Source organism: Sipha flava, unplaced genomic scaffold, assembly GCF_003268045.1.
Source record: "Sipha flava isolate LNK unplaced genomic scaffold, YSA_version1 67_pilon_pilon, whole genome shotgun sequence".
Lineage (NCBI taxonomy): Eukaryota > Metazoa > Arthropoda > Insecta > Hemiptera > Aphididae > Sipha > Sipha flava.
In genome coordinates this window covers 17,906-34,161 of record NW_020273607.1, presented here as the reverse complement: position 1 = coordinate 34,161, position 16,256 = coordinate 17,906, and the positions used below count along the sequence as shown (strand labels likewise).

The 16,256-nt window shown below is 27.9% G+C and overlaps 2 protein-coding genes across 5 annotated transcripts; one reads left to right on the top strand and one right to left on the bottom strand.

Annotated features, from left to right (window-relative positions):
• Positions 1-331: 331 nt before the first annotated feature.
• On the top strand, positions 332-8,473 carry LOC112691875 (putative cytochrome b561). Of its 4 annotated transcripts, none has more exons than XM_025566305.1 (8): positions 333-439; positions 3,753-3,798; positions 5,148-5,296; positions 5,403-5,544; positions 6,485-6,693; positions 6,755-6,909; positions 6,978-7,140; positions 7,989-8,473. In XM_025566305.1, the coding sequence occupies exons 3-7, from the start codon at positions 5,183-5,185 to the stop codon at positions 7,138-7,140; spliced, it is 783 nt and encodes a 260-aa protein (XP_025422090.1). In that variant the 5' UTR covers positions 333-439; positions 3,753-3,798; positions 5,148-5,182; the 3' UTR covers positions 7,989-8,473. The 4 variants fall into 4 exon arrangements, with proteins under 4 accessions (XP_025422088.1, XP_025422090.1, XP_025422092.1 ...); XM_025566307.1 differs by lacking the exons at positions 333-439; positions 5,148-5,296 and adding exons at positions 3,248-3,325; positions 3,405-3,644; XM_025566303.1 differs by lacking the exon at positions 5,148-5,296 and having other exon boundaries at positions 332-439.
• Positions 8,474-12,214: 3,741 nt separating this feature from the next.
• Positions 12,215-14,769, bottom strand: LOC112691912. The gene is made up of 6 exons (XM_025566351.1): positions 14,636-14,769; positions 14,181-14,561; positions 13,301-13,454; positions 12,873-12,978; positions 12,681-12,794; positions 12,215-12,561 (listed from the first exon to the last, which is right to left on the bottom strand). Exons 1-6 carry the CDS (start codon positions 14,767-14,769, stop codon positions 12,215-12,217), a joined length of 1,236 nt encoding a protein of 411 aa, XP_025422136.1.
• Positions 14,770-16,256: the final 1,487 nt, after the last annotated feature.

Here is a 16,256-nt window from a genome sequence, read left to right as displayed (position 1 = left end):
AACAAATATAAGTCTAACTCGAGTTTCAAGACGGGAGAAAAAGATAATTTCTACAGGAATATAATTTGTAATTGATTTATAAGAAATATATTATATCATGTAAATGATGATGTTGAATTTTACAGTAATTTTAAACGTATTAAATAATATTATCTTATCAAGTGTTAAATTGGCATTTGAAAACAGTGGGCATTGTTGAAGTAAGACGATTAAACCCAGTCAGAACTACTTAGCAGTGATTTGTTAGATATTTATATTTTAAGTGGTACCTACACTGGTTATGAAAACCGTTTGGGATCCCTTCTATTCACATGGTTTACATTCAGCCGAATGTTTATAAATACTTCCAACCATTCATAAAATGCTTTAATTTCCAATTTTCGTTAATTATTGCGAGTATGAACATTCATTGTTCACATTTTGATACTTCGTTGTATAAGTGAGTATTTTATTTTAAGTTTTTTTTAATTTATTAGACAGTGAGTAAAGAGGAAGTGGTTATAATGCGCAAAGTGCACGGGACTAACTTAGATCAGTGAAAAATGTATCTTAGTTATGAGCTTAAACTTATAGAAGAGCTTTTAATTATTGATATTGATGTTTTTTTGGTTATTGTTTACACATGTTTTCTATTCTGTGAGTGTATAATTTATCATTAAATAACCTTTAAGAACAAAAAAATGCGGTTTAGGGATATTTTATTTAATTACGCCATGAATAAATAAAACAACATGTTTTATATTATTTTAATAAAAGCAAATTACGGTAAATTTAAAAATAAATATAGGATAGTGTAATATACAATATAAATATTTACCTTGCGCCTCACAGTTCTGGAACTACTGAGTTATGGAGTTTTTGATCTAAGTTATGATTTAACTATTTCTTAATATTATTAATTTTTAAATAAATAATATTATGTTATGCAATAATCATAGAAACTATAACTGTTTTCTTAGCTTTTTTTTTGAGAATTTCGATAGAATTATTTTTGTTTGAAAAAAGTTTCTGAAAATATAATACAAAATTCCTAATATATATCTTTATCTAATTAATGTAAAAAGTCTAAACTTAGTGAAAAAAATAAAAATAAAATGATGCGCCTTTAATTTATGAATATTGACGAAACGATAAAAATAAAAAAGTTCACAATATTGTTATAGTATAAAATTCAAAAACTTTTAAATTTTATTATAAAACTAGGTATAAGATTTTTCTTAAGATTTTCTTTACAGAAATAATAAAAATTTACTGAGAAATTGTAAAAATATTTTCTAAAACTTAAAAAATTAAATTTTAACGAAATCGATTATTTCAATAAATATACATTAAATTATATTAATTATTTAGTTGATATCCTATACATTTTTATCATACTGCCTTAAAATACTCGCATTTACTTATAATGTATATTAGCATTTTAATACTTTCGAAATATAAACTAATCCATGTGACCGCTTTCATTCATAATCGTTTTTTTTGGAAGTAATGGTTCAATGGTGTTAATTTTAAAAGCCCAATACAGAAATATAATTCACCCACATTTATATATAATTTATTCATTAATTGTCTACGACATTAATATTGAAGTAAAATATTAATGATTAACAAAAATATTTTTAAATTTATCTTCTCCTTACCTTACATTTTTTAAATGTTATATCCCCTTAATTCATAATAAGAGTATCATTAAAAATCAGAAATTTCAACTGATTATCTAAGGAATATTCATTAAACGCAGTAAAATCCTTTTGTGTCTTCTTTAAGACGTGTTTGCTCCTAATCCGAAAATTACAAACAAAACAAAAATATTATAGATTACAAACTAAATGATTTTCATTTTTAGTACTAAAAATTACGCATACGTTAACGTTTAATTGTTTTCTTAGTTAATTAAACTAAATATTCAAGTCATTACATTGTTTATTAATTTATTTTGTCACTATTTATTTTTCTAGTTCTTGCATTGGGTTAGAATGCCAGTTAGTGTAATCCAATCGTATAATAATAAACTTATCATTGGTTTCGGACATTAACTATTATGTTAGATTTAGGTTAGATTAAATTTATGTATCACTATTTTTAATATTTAAATTAATAATTAATAATTATAAGTTATAAATTATTAAAAACTACTTTATTATCAAATATATTTTTCAATATTAGAATAAAAAATAATTATTAAAATTAAGGCCGGACTTAATGGGGATGCAATGCACCGGGGTCTCAAGTTCTAAGAGGCCTCTAAAATCAAAATTTAAAATTTAAAATTGTCTGTTTAGTTATTTTTTTTTTTTTAATTTACCTATTAATTAAAACACTTAAATTTAAATTTTTTTAGTTATTTCATACATCAATATGTAGTAATTAATATAAGTATATATAAATGTATACAGTGTATTCAACTATAAAGGTAACACGAAATATTTCCAATGTATTATCTTGTATTTTATTCGGGGTTTTTTTTATCTGTAAAAGGACTTGAATTTACACTTATTTTAATTTATGAAAAATTCAATTTTTAACGATTTTTATCCCATTCATGAAGTCTAAAGTAACACATATTACCAATTTTTTTCAAATGACCGATAGTATACTATTCAAAACATGGAATTGTCTCAAAAAGCGTTTTGTGAAAATAATATTATGAAGTTATAAGATTTAAAGAAAAAAAAAACCAAGACCATCAGTTGTGCAAGAATCAGTGACGTAGGAAGATTCATTAGCACTACAGGCTAACTTAGAAGAAAACGTCTTTTAAATAATCAAAAATTTTATTTGATGATATTTTTGTTAACCTTCAATTTTACTGATATTTTTTTTAAGTATACAAAGTTATTATCACAGGGTAAATTTTAAACTTTGAAAATTTGCTATTCTCGCTTTAAGGTTAGCGAATTCATCGATAATTTTTTCATATCAAATTTTCTTTATTCATCCCCTTGTGCTATTTTCATACTTCCATCATTAAATGTATAATCAGACAAAATCTACATATTTCAAAAAGTATAATGGAACATTTTTGTTTAAAAGGTAAAATAAAATTACGAATTTTGCACGGTTTTGCGCCCTGGCGTAAACACAGTTCACCATGCCCTTGCTACGCCACTGCCAATGATTTTTATAAAATAGATGTTACTCAACACGTGCTTATAATAAAAGTAATTTCTTAGTTAATAATCATGATCATTTTTTATGTTTAATATTTCTTCCGTCTACAGTTATTTCAATCCAATTGGCAGACAAAAACAAAACAAACCGATAGGAAAATGTGTGTAGTTAGTCCAACATTCCGCGTTCGGTCATTCCAGATAAAATAACATAGGTAATCTTTTTACGTTTATGACGTAAAAAAAAATTTCTAAGAATATTAGACATTCTGTTCACTTGTGCATTATGTCTAGTATAATAGGAGTTACTCGCGGATCATATTCTTCTATACTCATTAGAAATATGAACGGTTGTGGAAGTGGTTTGATTTAACTCCTAACTTTGATCTGTAAATCGTTATTATTATTTGCGGACGAAATCCTATGATGTGATAACATTTCTACATTATTATACTAACGTAATATCGCTCGCTCGGGACTGCTGATCGGCGTGAATCAAATATTTAAACGATTGATGTGTACAACTGTGCAACAGTATAACTAAATAATAACATTATCATTATAATAATATTAAGAGTTTTCGAACAAATACATATGTTAATAGTTTTTTTTTTATTATTATAATTACAACGTAGATTATAGTTTTCAGGTGCTCAAATTGTTTTGTGTCATTGAATGTCGAAAATATGTAAGTATGTCTTATTTATACTACCTAATACATATTTTAATACACTGTGATTAATCGTTGATAATAATACTTAGTACTTTACTAGATTTGTATACTTATAGAATATAACAATTTTTATTATATACGCTTTTATCTGTATTAAACATAAGTAGATACTGGTTTTCTTAAGTGCGAGCACTCGTTCGTTCATTTATTTGTAGTATGATAATGTAGTATACGTATTTATTTACCGATTGCCTTTGAGATAAACTCTGTGTCGATTAGTCATAACCACAGTTCGCGTATCTTTATGCAATCGTACAGACATTGTTCGTATTAAAATTAAATTTATTGTTTTCATGCAAATTATATTGATCGTCATCATCGAATGGATTTCAATGGAAGTTCATTTGTCAATCAATTGTAATAGGTACACCTAAACACGTACCAGCTCCCTCACCGACGATATTCTAGAAAATTATCTTGCAGATATTTTGTTCGTCATTCGTTTGAATTTGTTCGATGGTTAGCAGCATTTGTTTATCAATAGTTTTTATAAAATACCAACAACTATGAAAAATATCTGGGGACATGTGTCTACAGCCCCCACTAATCTAAATACCTTGGATATCTTTTTTACGATCATATTGTTTGCACATTTGTTTAAATTTGTATGACATTTTTCAAAATCTTCATTTTACCCCCAACCCCGTTATTATTGAAAAACCTATATTCCCGTGTCCCTCGTCTTCACATTTTGAATATTACTTTTTTTTTTAACGAACCCATCTTACCTTACTCTTTTAACCATAAACCGGAAATAATCAACCGACGCCTATTTAATACAAACGTGACCGAAGAAATTTGGTTTTATTACCTACTATATCGATCATCTTTAGAAATATTAACTAATCCACTTTTACAAAATCATTTTTTTTTTTTTAGAATAGATGGTACATGAGTTTTAAGTTCAAAAGCTCATTACAGCAATACTATTTAATCATCCTTGTTTTTCTCCTGACTCCGTAGTCTTATCTGAACTAGAAGTTTTGCCGTTTTTTATTTTTTTATTTAAACATGACTGATTGCAGAAATCAACTAATAAAAATAATTATACATTTTATTATTCTATTTATTGTTTTTTAAATTGATTTGGTAAAATAACATTAGGTACTTTTACATAAAAAAAAATAATTACTTTCAATATATATAAGATTATTATTATTATTTAAGGGTTCAAGCGGTTATTTGACTAAGATTTGATGATCGTCCAGATTTTAATAGATATTTTCGACAACTACATTGTACTCATAGTACTCTATATAAATTATATATCTAATTGCTTCATTATATTATTATGACTGTTACAGTTACATTAAATTTAGAATACGATAGAATTTAAGATATGTCTACTTCAAATAATAACGATATTTTAAATAATAAACAAAATTGTAACAATATACTGTTCAAAATTAACAGTACGTTCTTTGGATATTTGTCGATTTACGCAATATTTCAGGTATATAATTTTTTTATGATAATTCCACGGAATGACGTTGTTAAAAAATAATAGACATTAACATGTTCGATATAAACGTATATCGTTTTATTTATTTTATTTTCAGGTATTAGGAATACTGCTAATATTTTCCATATTTTTTTGGCTTCAATTTTACCGAAATGGTTTTGGATTTTCTGGAACTATAAATGTGTGCAACTGGCATCCACTGTTAATGACAATCACTTTTACATATTTATTTGCAAATTGTAAGATTTTTATTAATATTTATTGGAATTTTATTTATTTAGATTCTGAATGTATTGGTTTTTACCTTGGTGAATTTTTTTCCTTTTTGTCTTAGTATTTGTCAACAAAAGATAGACTAGTAGGATTGCTTCAATCTCATAATGTAATTTTTATTTTCTGATAGAATATACTGTTTAACTGGTGAAAATTGTTGTAAAAATATAATTTTCTCGGCAGTTTTCCAAGTAAATTATTTCATATTAATATTTATATTAAATAATATTTTACATTATAGAATATTAAATTACAAAAGTTGTTTTTTTTAAAAAAAAAAAAAAATTGAACGTAAGTGATTATTTATTACATTATGGTGATAAATTAAAATATATAATTTTTAAATTAATTATTTGATTTAATATAAAACATAACAATTATATAATTATATTGCACTATATAATATGTTTATATATTGTGTAATTACTAATTTTAATAGGAATAATGTTTATTCTAAAATAATAAACATACTAGTGAAATATTAGATTTTAGTATATCAGTTGTTTCTAATAACTATAAAATATAATTACTACTGAAAAACAAATGCTAATTTGTTTGACGTTTGTTGAATATTATTTTTTGAAATTCAATTCAAAGTTAATGAGATTAGGGATAGTGCTTATCTAATAAACAAAATAAGCGATTTTTCATCGGTATTCGGGATACATTCGTACATCGGGATTCATCGGCAATGTTTTTGTTTAATATAAAATTTAATATTTCGGTGAATTAAATCACTATAATTGTTAAAAGTTGGTTTCCTATCATATTTTACTTTAATTAGAAAAATTAAGTAATGACACTATTAATTATTATTCAACAGTACTTTTTTTTTAGTTTAATACATGATTTATTTAAACACGTATTTTCAAACAAACTCTCCATAATTTTATATTGTTGTTTTAGCTATACTTCATTTCCGCAATTTCCGCAATATTAAAAAGAAAAAATTAAAAAAGCAGCATTTAATAATTCATAGCTGTATAATCTTCTTCGGATTAATTGGTGTATGGACTGGTTTAAATTCAAATGTAATCGCTAAACCACCAATTCCAAAATTTTACAGTTTTCACAGTTGGTTGGGAATCGTAACTGTCATTATGTTTCTTTCTCAGGTATATCAGAATCATTTATTTGAAAAAGTTAAACAATTATCTGTACTTATGTATTTAACAGTTTGCAAGTGGATTTGTAACATTCTTCTATCCTAAAGTAGCTGTACAATATAAAAAAGCTATTATGCCTTATCATATATTCATTGGTACATTAACCTTTATATTGTCAATTGTTACATCAGTACTGGGAATTAGCGAAAAAATTATGTTTGCTTTGTACGTAAATGATTCTTAATATAAAATATAGGTACTACTAATCTTTATTATTTTTTTTGTTTATCTAGGAATCAGCAGGATAATTACATGCCAACGGAAGGTCTGTATTTAAATTTTGTGGCATTCCTATTAATATTTTATGGTGTAATGGTTGTTTATATATTGATAAAACCAGAGTATAAAAGACCACCCAAACCAAAAGATGTGGTGACACATATTGCAAATATTTAGGTACCTACATTTTTATTTTTTTATTTTATTTTTATTTATAACATTTTTATTTATTGAATTATTTATTATTTATATTAATTACACAAATTATTCATTTTTTGTACATAACTTTAATGTTAAAATATTATTTTATTGTTTGAAATAGTGTCTTGTAAATACTTATGTATTTATTTTAGATTCTGAGTGAAACGAGCAATGTATTGATTTCACCATAATGGTAAAATAATAATTTTTTTTTTTTTTTATGTGTATGATTTCGATCAGAAGGATTGTTTCAATTATCACAATCATATGAGATTTTAAAAAGAACATTTTTTCTATTTAGTACTTTGAAGAGTTTCATTTTACGAATTTCCTAACAATTTTCTTAATAATTAGAAAAAACTGACGATAAGTTATATAAAAAACCAGTAAAATTTACTGCATACCAGTTTTTGATAAATTAAACTTTTTTGTTTATAATCAATCAAAAACTAATAATTATAGAAGTTGTAGAAATATGAGTATTTAGTAGCTATTTTATGGTTTTTGGATAATCATATCTCTCAGGACCATTTATTTGTCAGACTGAAAAATCTCGTTCACGCCTAAAAATTTTACCTTGCTCAGTTATTTCAATAGAGTACAAGTTTTTTAGATTTTTTTATCATTTTTATATTTTCAATAAAACGATACAGATGTAAGAAGTCTATTAACTATTTTTTTAAAAATGAATAAGTTAATATTTTTTTTTATACGTATATATTGACTCTTTTAATTCATTATACATTGTATTAGATTCTAAGTGAATGAGGAATATATTGATTTACCATAGTAATTTTTTTATTCTGTTTTATTTTTTGTACCAGAGCCAGAGCAGTGTCAAACATTTCTGTGCATCAGGGCAAAATTTTTTCTTCGGGGCCACTGGGCACAGGTAGCATATAAGGTGTAGATAAGAGTGCCCCCTTATTTTTACAAAACAACGGCGTCCGGGGGAAATTTCCTCCTTTGACCCTCCTTAACACGGCCTTAACCAGAATAAACGATTTTGATAGGTAAAGTTGCTCCAACTCTCAACCATAAAAAATTTCAGATAGAAAATGTGGTCTAGTTTAAAGAAATGTTGAATATTACAAATCTCCCAACAATTTTTTTTAATAACGAAAAAACGATGAAAAGTTATAAAAAAAAAAACTGTTAAACTTACTGTACACCGGGTTTTAATAAATCGATTTTTTTTTATAACCACTTAAAAATAATAATCGTTGGGACTTGAAATTTTCACTACCGTTTTACAGCAATTATATAATTGCTAATATACGATATATATATATAAAACTAATATACGTAGGCGTCATATTAAGTAGTTATTGTGTAAATTCTATCTTAATAAATTATTATTATTAAAAATAACTCTTTAATATATTTAAACTTAAAAACTTAAAATTTACTATTTATTTTAAAATTTTATTACAAATGTGGTTGCTATATTCACATTCCAGAATAGTTAATTTATTTTTAGGAATATAAGTAGACATTTTCCAGGAAGTAATAAAAACCATTTTTTCATACTAATCATTTTTTTAAAAATAATAATCAACACTGACTATTGACTGTTTCATTATTACTTGTTTAATTATAATAATTTTATTAAAACTTTGCACATTGAAAAATCATGTTCAATGATATAACTAAAAAATAAAAACGTCGTGAAAAAAAAATAGAAATAATAAGAAATAGTCGGAGCATTCGAGTTGGGTTTCGAATTATTTTAGGTATTACAGTAGTTCCTGAATATTTTTTGGTAAGTACTACATTATACTAACATTTTCCTTCCCATTTTAACCGATTTATGACTGTCTATGATTTATTTAAACCACAGGTATGGTTAAAAATATTTTTAATAGTTTTTTTTTTTACTAGACTAAGTCTGTTAAAATGCGGAGGAAAATGTTAGTATAATGTAGTACTTACCAAAAAATATTCAGGAACTAGTGTATACCTAAAATAATTCAGGACTCAACTAGTGTAGTACCTAAAATAATTCAGGACCCAACTAGTGTAGTAATTTTAAATTTGGAACCCAATTCGAATGCAGCCGAAATAGTATTATATTTTATTATAGATTATATTATGGTTTGTTATGTACAATTCTATCTTTGTTTAATTTCTTTATTTATTTTATTTAATTTTGTTTATAGTTGATCGATTATTATATTAATTATTAGATTTTGTAACTCTCTATCATCATCACAAGCTTACTTACAGATGGTAGATAGATTTATCTTATTATATTATTGTAAACTTGTTCTTTTGAGCTATGTATAATTTATAATAAATGAAAAAGAAAAGAAAAAAGTATTAAAAACCATTTTTAGTTATATTAATTTAAACATTAAAATTAAATACACGTATGTTTGATAATTTATTATAACAGTATACAAAAATTGTGTGGCAGTAGCTGCCTTTATGTTTAAACATAGTGGTAGTTCCTTAAAAGTCATTGTCGTGACTGTGACTGTCGAATGTTACTGTCGTCGTGTAAACCCGGTGATCGCGATTTATTATTTTGTACCTATATATTTTTTATAAGAAATGGGTAATTTTAAATTGTAAATAATTCAATAAAGACATTCAATGCCATTGATGAAAAAACAGTATTCCATACAATTAATAAGGAATTATTGAATTAAATACTATTGTTTGTGTATATATATATACTTCGTATTAACCAGTAAATATCTAAATAGTAAATATGTACACATATTTATAATCATCCTCTCCCGTTAATGTAGGCTGGATCTGCGCCTGTGGTGGACGAACCGCGCATTCGGCACTCAAGTCACCATTGAATATTCAGACAAATCCAAAAGAAAAGAGAAAATGTAAAATTATTATCTGGGATGAATGCACTGCGGTCCACAAGCATTCACGCGAAGCGCCTGATAGTTAAACGTTTAAAGATCTGAGTAATACAACCAAAGTTTTTGGTGATACTTTAGTGTTCTGCTGTTCGGTGATTTCAGACAGGCAATTTCGGTAATTTTACGTGGTACATATGCAAACGAAATTAACGTATGTCTGAAAGAATCATACCTATTGTGAAACATCAGTAAATTAAATATGCGTACCATAAATATGCGCGTATTCAACTAAAAAATGATCCATTGGCATTATATCATCGTGTCCGTTAGTTATTATATAAAATTAAACCAATGGTAAGCTTAATAAATTAAATATGTACATAAGATCGATTAAGATTCGAATGTATGATTTCGCATATGGGTAGCATACTGGTACATTCAATTTGTTCTATTGACCGCCTATATGAAATTGTAAACGATCATAAGTTAATCTATTTATTACAAATGTCTTAAATTCATAAAAATGTGATATAGTATATTGAATATTTGTGGTTATAGTTATTGTTATGCCGAAGTGATAAAATCTGTAAAGTTCAATGTTGAAATGTAGAAATTACATGAAGTAAAAATATACTTTAAAATATATTGTATTAATCATAAAAGCTGAAAGATTTGAATTAAGCAAAAATATAACGTTTTTAGAGGAAATAGGCGTTACTGAAATATCTTGATGGTATTGATTTATAATCAATAGCAACAAAGTGCTTAGCAACGGGCCATTTAGCCACTCACGGATATTTTATAATATTATCTCTTTTTATAAATATCAAATTAATAACAAGACTAATTAATTTCTAAAGACGTGATTAAATCACGTACCCCTCGTCAAAACTTTTCACTCGTATATATATATTTAGCCGCTTAAAAAAATACGTGACAGCAACGAATTTAAAGGCTATATTTTCTAATATATTTTAACAAAGCTTTGAAAAATATATAACGTTTAATACAGATTAAAAATATATACTATTTATTTTCAAGATTTATTTAAAACAACGGAAAAAATGTTGATACTACATAGATTAAACTGATTAGTGTTTATCATTCAATATAGTTGTATCAGATACATAATTAAGGGGGGGGGCATAGGAATAATTGCCCTCTCCCAAATATCGTATTGTAGTAATCGCGAATTAAGACATACGGTATATATAATTTAATTGTTCATAATTTAAACCTCAATTATTTTGAAAAAGGTTAATCCTTCCTTAAAATAAGTACTTATTTACTTGCTTACGTTATATAATGTCTAAAAATCATATCATATGTTACTCATTTTTAATTGACTACAATGTATAAATTATAGAATTTTAGTCACTGAGCCTTATAATCGTTTTCATATAAAAAACAAGACGTTATTTATCAACGTTTTGTCAGAGCTATTTTTCCATAATATGTTTTCTATACTGTCATTGTATTTGAAAAATAAATGTTTTTTACGCAACACAAACGTGAATACTTTGCACGGATGGAGATGATTGCCGACCGTATGTACGTATGTATTTGAATATTCATATTTTAGGTTTAAATATCGGTTTCTAACAGAAAAGATATGACAAAAAAGGTATTGATGGGAATTAAAAAAAAAAAAAAAAATGTAATGTGCATGACATGTCATTTAATACGGACGGAATTGAAGTACAACTCGTAAAGAACTACAGCACATTTTGTCGGTATGTTTAAGAGGACGTCACACCCGCATGTGTTGGTCTCTGTCTGACGTACGTACAACATAACAAATTTGCGTTCAGTGATTCAAATGTAATGAAGTTAGATTTAATATTAGAGTAAATTGATCTATAATCAAACCTTAAGGGAAGAACATTATCTGTGTTTTGTTGGTCGGTTTTTCCGATATTTAAATTTTTAGCGGGTTATGATGTTTTTTCTAATGTTATATTTTACATACTTATAACACGCTTAAAAATTAAAATATCGGAAAAAGCCGACCAACCAAACACAGATAATGTTCTTCCCTTAAAGTTTGATTATAGGTCAGTTTACTCTAATATTAAATTTAACTTCATTACATTTGAATAACTGAACGCAAATTTACTATGTTTTACGTATGTCAGATGGAGACAACACATGCGGGTGTGACGCCCTCTAACATAATTTATCAAAGCACATCGCTAATTAGACGAATAAAAAAATTCTTCTTTGAACGTTTACGTGTCAACTGACCGTCCTGCTCGCACCAACTGCAGGTCCTGCAACGTGCCCGTCTGACCACTAGGTCCACACTCGGTATCTGTGGAGATTACAGCTTCGTGGACAATGGTCTCTGTCGCTCGTTTTCTCAAATCCCATAAGGTCCACGGGTAACCGTCATCGGTCGCTCGGGTTATCTGCGATATAGTGAATTCCGCCGAGGATACGCCGTGGTCAGATCTATGGAACAACCAAGGAGTACGTGGCGTGGTGTTGAAAACCAGAGCTGTCGAGTTTCCGGACTTTTGCCGCATCTCTGACCATTTTGAAAAGCACAATTTTAACAGGAACGGGAATCTGGATCCTGCAACACATATACACACCTCTATCGAGTTATACATGTTGTACAACAGAGCGAAACACAACGTTACATAACGTTACACTAGATCGTAATAATAATATAGCGCAATTGCAATAACATACTCGACGATTCTAATTTCATATGGTTCAACAATAATAAAGCTTTAGCCGCCAAGTCGACGCTTTTCATTTCCAAAAGGCCCGTCGAACATTTTGCGTCGGGTTGCTTTTGGGGCACTGTAAGAAAATAAATAATTAAAACCATCGCTTATATTTCTCACGCGTGAAATCGAAGTGCTGCGACGAATGACTTACGAATTGTTATTGACCGGACCGCGTCTTTGCAATCGAGGGCGTTTATCACTGCCCTACGAATGTTTAAGCCGCAAATGTCCATCGGCGCGTTGAAGAAATGTAAAATCTATTAGAGAGTTTTAATAGATTTTATCACATTAGTATGTTACATCATGTACGCAGTGGTGTATTTAAAATTTATCCTGGGAAAGGGGTAAGGGTATACTTACTAATACCATTTTATTTAGGTAGTTTTCATATTTATGGTTATATTTGTAATTCTATCAATGAATATAATAAAAGGTAAAATATTTATTCTTGTGATATTTTTTCGGAATTTAAATATAGATTAAAATATAAAAAAGAAGCTAAGGGAAGCAACTACTAACTTTTCTGTAAAAACACAACTGCGTCTACTTAAACGTTTTGGAGTATCCACATAAACTTACTTTCGATGGAGCTGCGATTCGACGCTTATCCATAAAATTTGTTTTGCTCGAAAATCTATTCAATATGCTGGGAGTATAATTCTTTTGTGCCGGTGTTCCGTCCGACAATTTGGCTACCGTTCCTTTGTCGTGTATATAAGAATATTTGGAATACCTGAAATATCCATTGGAAACCATGCGATGTTGTCAGATACAATTATACAAGTGTTCGTATAGTTAACGATTATAATGAATAGACGTGGAACTCTCAAATTCCGTAACAAAAAAAAAAAAAAAAAAACATTAGAAACTATATTGACTGACTACACTATATTATTTCATATTATTTCGTCTAATACATTTGAGCATAATAGAACATTCTAAATGTGATCAAGGACGGATTAAGCATCTATTGGGCCTCGGGGCTGAAATTTTATGTGGGCCCTTTTGAAAAAACATGGTTTACAAAGCCGCTCGCTACGCTCGCAGAACGATACATTTTTTTAACTATTTCACAAATTGTCAATTACATTATAAAATTATAAAATTAATAGGTATATAAATTTTATGCCTATAAAACTACTAATTTTAGTATGATAAAATATGTGTATCGGTTTAAAATTGTTTGAACCCCTTTCACTTGAGTACTCGAGAGGACCCCGGGCCAACGGCTAAACCCCCTTTAATCGGACCTTGCATGTGATATTCGCACCTGTGCGATCGTTGTAGGATGATGAACTTTTGAGTACTACTTATTTTACGGTTTATTTTTTATTTTTATTTTTTGTGTAATATTACTGTTATTTTTTAATTAGATAGCGAGGATCAGGACATGTATTTAAGTATAATACCCTAACACCGAGACCGTTAAGATCCGAGCTTTTGTAAATTCATCGCTTACTTGACTTTTAACTTGGTTTTCTGATCCAACGGCAACAAGTGCAGGTTGGACACACAACGTTCGGCAGCCTTGACGTCGTCTAGCTCAACGAGAACTTGCCTGTTTTTCAGTATCTTTACAGCCGTCACGTTTCCGTATAGACAGAACATATTGAAGACGTTGTCGCAATTCATATCGCGACCCAACCCGTGTACGAGCAGTGTTCTTCCGGGCTCATCGCGCCTTTTCCATGATGACGATGACCGGTGGCACGGCAGTACAGAAAAATCTCCGTTGCCCGACTCGGGCTTTCTGGCGATCCGCTGCACTTTCCTTGGCCATACCTCGTGGTTTCTGTAAAAGTTGCTAGCGCATAAATTATCATTATTAACGTAATCGCAGCTGTTGTTCGACCGAAAATAAACGTTATTTGTGTATAATTAGTATAAGCTATTTTTCAAATGTTTGACACGTACTCTCTGCTCATACGGTGTCCGGTCGCTTTTGAACGTCGGCCTCCGTCGTAAACCGGGTGCCGTCTACACACGTCGCAGGGGCGTGCAGGACGCAACAACGTACTCTGACCATTTACCTTTTCGCATCTGTCCATCGCAAGAGAGGAATGTAACAGACTTGCGTCAACGATGAACGAAAAGAGCAACGAATTCAGGACAACCGTTTTTAACACAGTGGTTCGCGTGCAATCACTCTAGAAATTCTTCGGACGAGATTCAATAGACAATCGTAGTATACTTATTCGTTTTCATGGTTCCGACAGACCGGATATTATTTAGCCGTTATTTTATAAATGGCCAGTATTATACAATATTATAGTTTTTGATCTTATTTACTATACTATTGTATGTCCCGAGTTATTATTTGAAATTAGTATACGATATCAAAATATATGAAATTCAGTTTTATTTTTAGTTCTTCATTATAAAACTATTAGCGGTATAAATTATTATTTTCTCTTTCCCGAGCTTTGATTTTAGCTAATACAATTTGTATACATTTAGATATTTTAGTTATTTCGTAATGGTTTTAAAACGAAATCAATGATTTTACTAAAAGATATTATTTATTGATTACAAAAAAAAAAAGTACATTTATTTATTTATTCAATTATATATTTCATGTAGACTGAAAAGTACAATTACAATCATATTATTATACTAATATACAATAAATCATTTAACTACTAGGTTAACATTTCTTTTAAATTCATATAAATTGTTTACAAATAGATCAATATTATACTTATTTGCTAATTTCAACATGTGATTAATTGGCGAGTATGACATTAAATTAGTAGAAGATAAAAATGAGTAAAACAAGTCAGTATTTCTTAAATTACAATTAGTTACCTTAAAATTAATCATTGACAATAGTTTAGGGATATCTATAAAGTTTAATTATTAGCTCATACAAAATATTAAATATAATTTATTTTGACGTGATTCTAGAGAGTCTAACATTATGCAATTAAGTAAATTTACATAAGATGAATGTGGAGCTCTATAAATATTACAATTAAAATATACAAATCGTAAAAATCGATTTTGTATGGTTTCTATGTCGTGTTTTAAGTTAAGTTGATGAGAAGACCAGAGAGAAGAATTATAATCGAGACACGATCGAACAAGTGAGCAATACAGAGTTTTTAGGGTAATCACATAGTTGAAATTATTACAATGTCGTCTAATAAAATCTAGTTGTTTTGCAGCCTTATTACTAATTGTAGAAATATGTTTATTAAATGTTAAATTAGATTCAAATATGACACCCCAATCCTTAGTATTATTAACGACAAGCAATTCAATATTTGATATTGAACAGGCATACACTATTGGTTTTTTTATTCAAAAAAAGGAAATGGCACTACATTTAGATAAGTTAAAATTCATATCATTTTCCAAACACCTCCTTTCAACTGCATTAATATCTTCTTGAAATAAATAAGAATCGTTTACTGATTTAATATTACCAAGTAATTTACAATCATCTGCAAAAGTAAATAATTTTGTAAATCTCAAATTAATAGATATATCGTTTATAAAAATATTAAATAAAAGTGGTGAAAGGTGAGATCCTTGT

What these genes read in the sequence shown, in the direction of transcription:
- LOC112691912 (XM_025566351.1), bottom strand. Translation starts at nt 14,769, where the DNA reads ATGGACAGATGCGAAAAGGTAAATGGTCAGAGTACGTTGTTGCGTCCT. An exon ending in GAATCGCAGCTCCATCGAAA is followed by an intron (nt 12,979 to 13,300) that starts GTAAGTTTATGT and finishes ACTCTCTAATAG; the next exon opens with ATTTTACATTTCTTCAACGC. An exon ending in GGTCCGGTCAATAACAATTC is followed by an intron (nt 12,795 to 12,872) that starts GTAAGTCATTCG and finishes ATTTTCTTACAG; the next exon opens with TGCCCCAAAAGCAACCCGAC.
- LOC112691875 (XM_025566305.1), top strand. Translation starts at nt 5,183, where the DNA reads ATGTCTACTTCAAATAATAACGATATTTTAAATAATAAACAAAATTGT. An exon ending in CGATTTACGCAATATTTCAG is followed by an intron (nt 5,297 to 5,402) that starts GTATATAATTTT and finishes TTTTATTTTCAG; the next exon opens with GTATTAGGAATACTGCTAAT. An exon ending in GAAAAAATTATGTTTGCTTT is followed by an intron (nt 6,910 to 6,977) that starts GTACGTAAATGA and finishes TTGTTTATCTAG; the next exon opens with GAATCAGCAGGATAATTACA.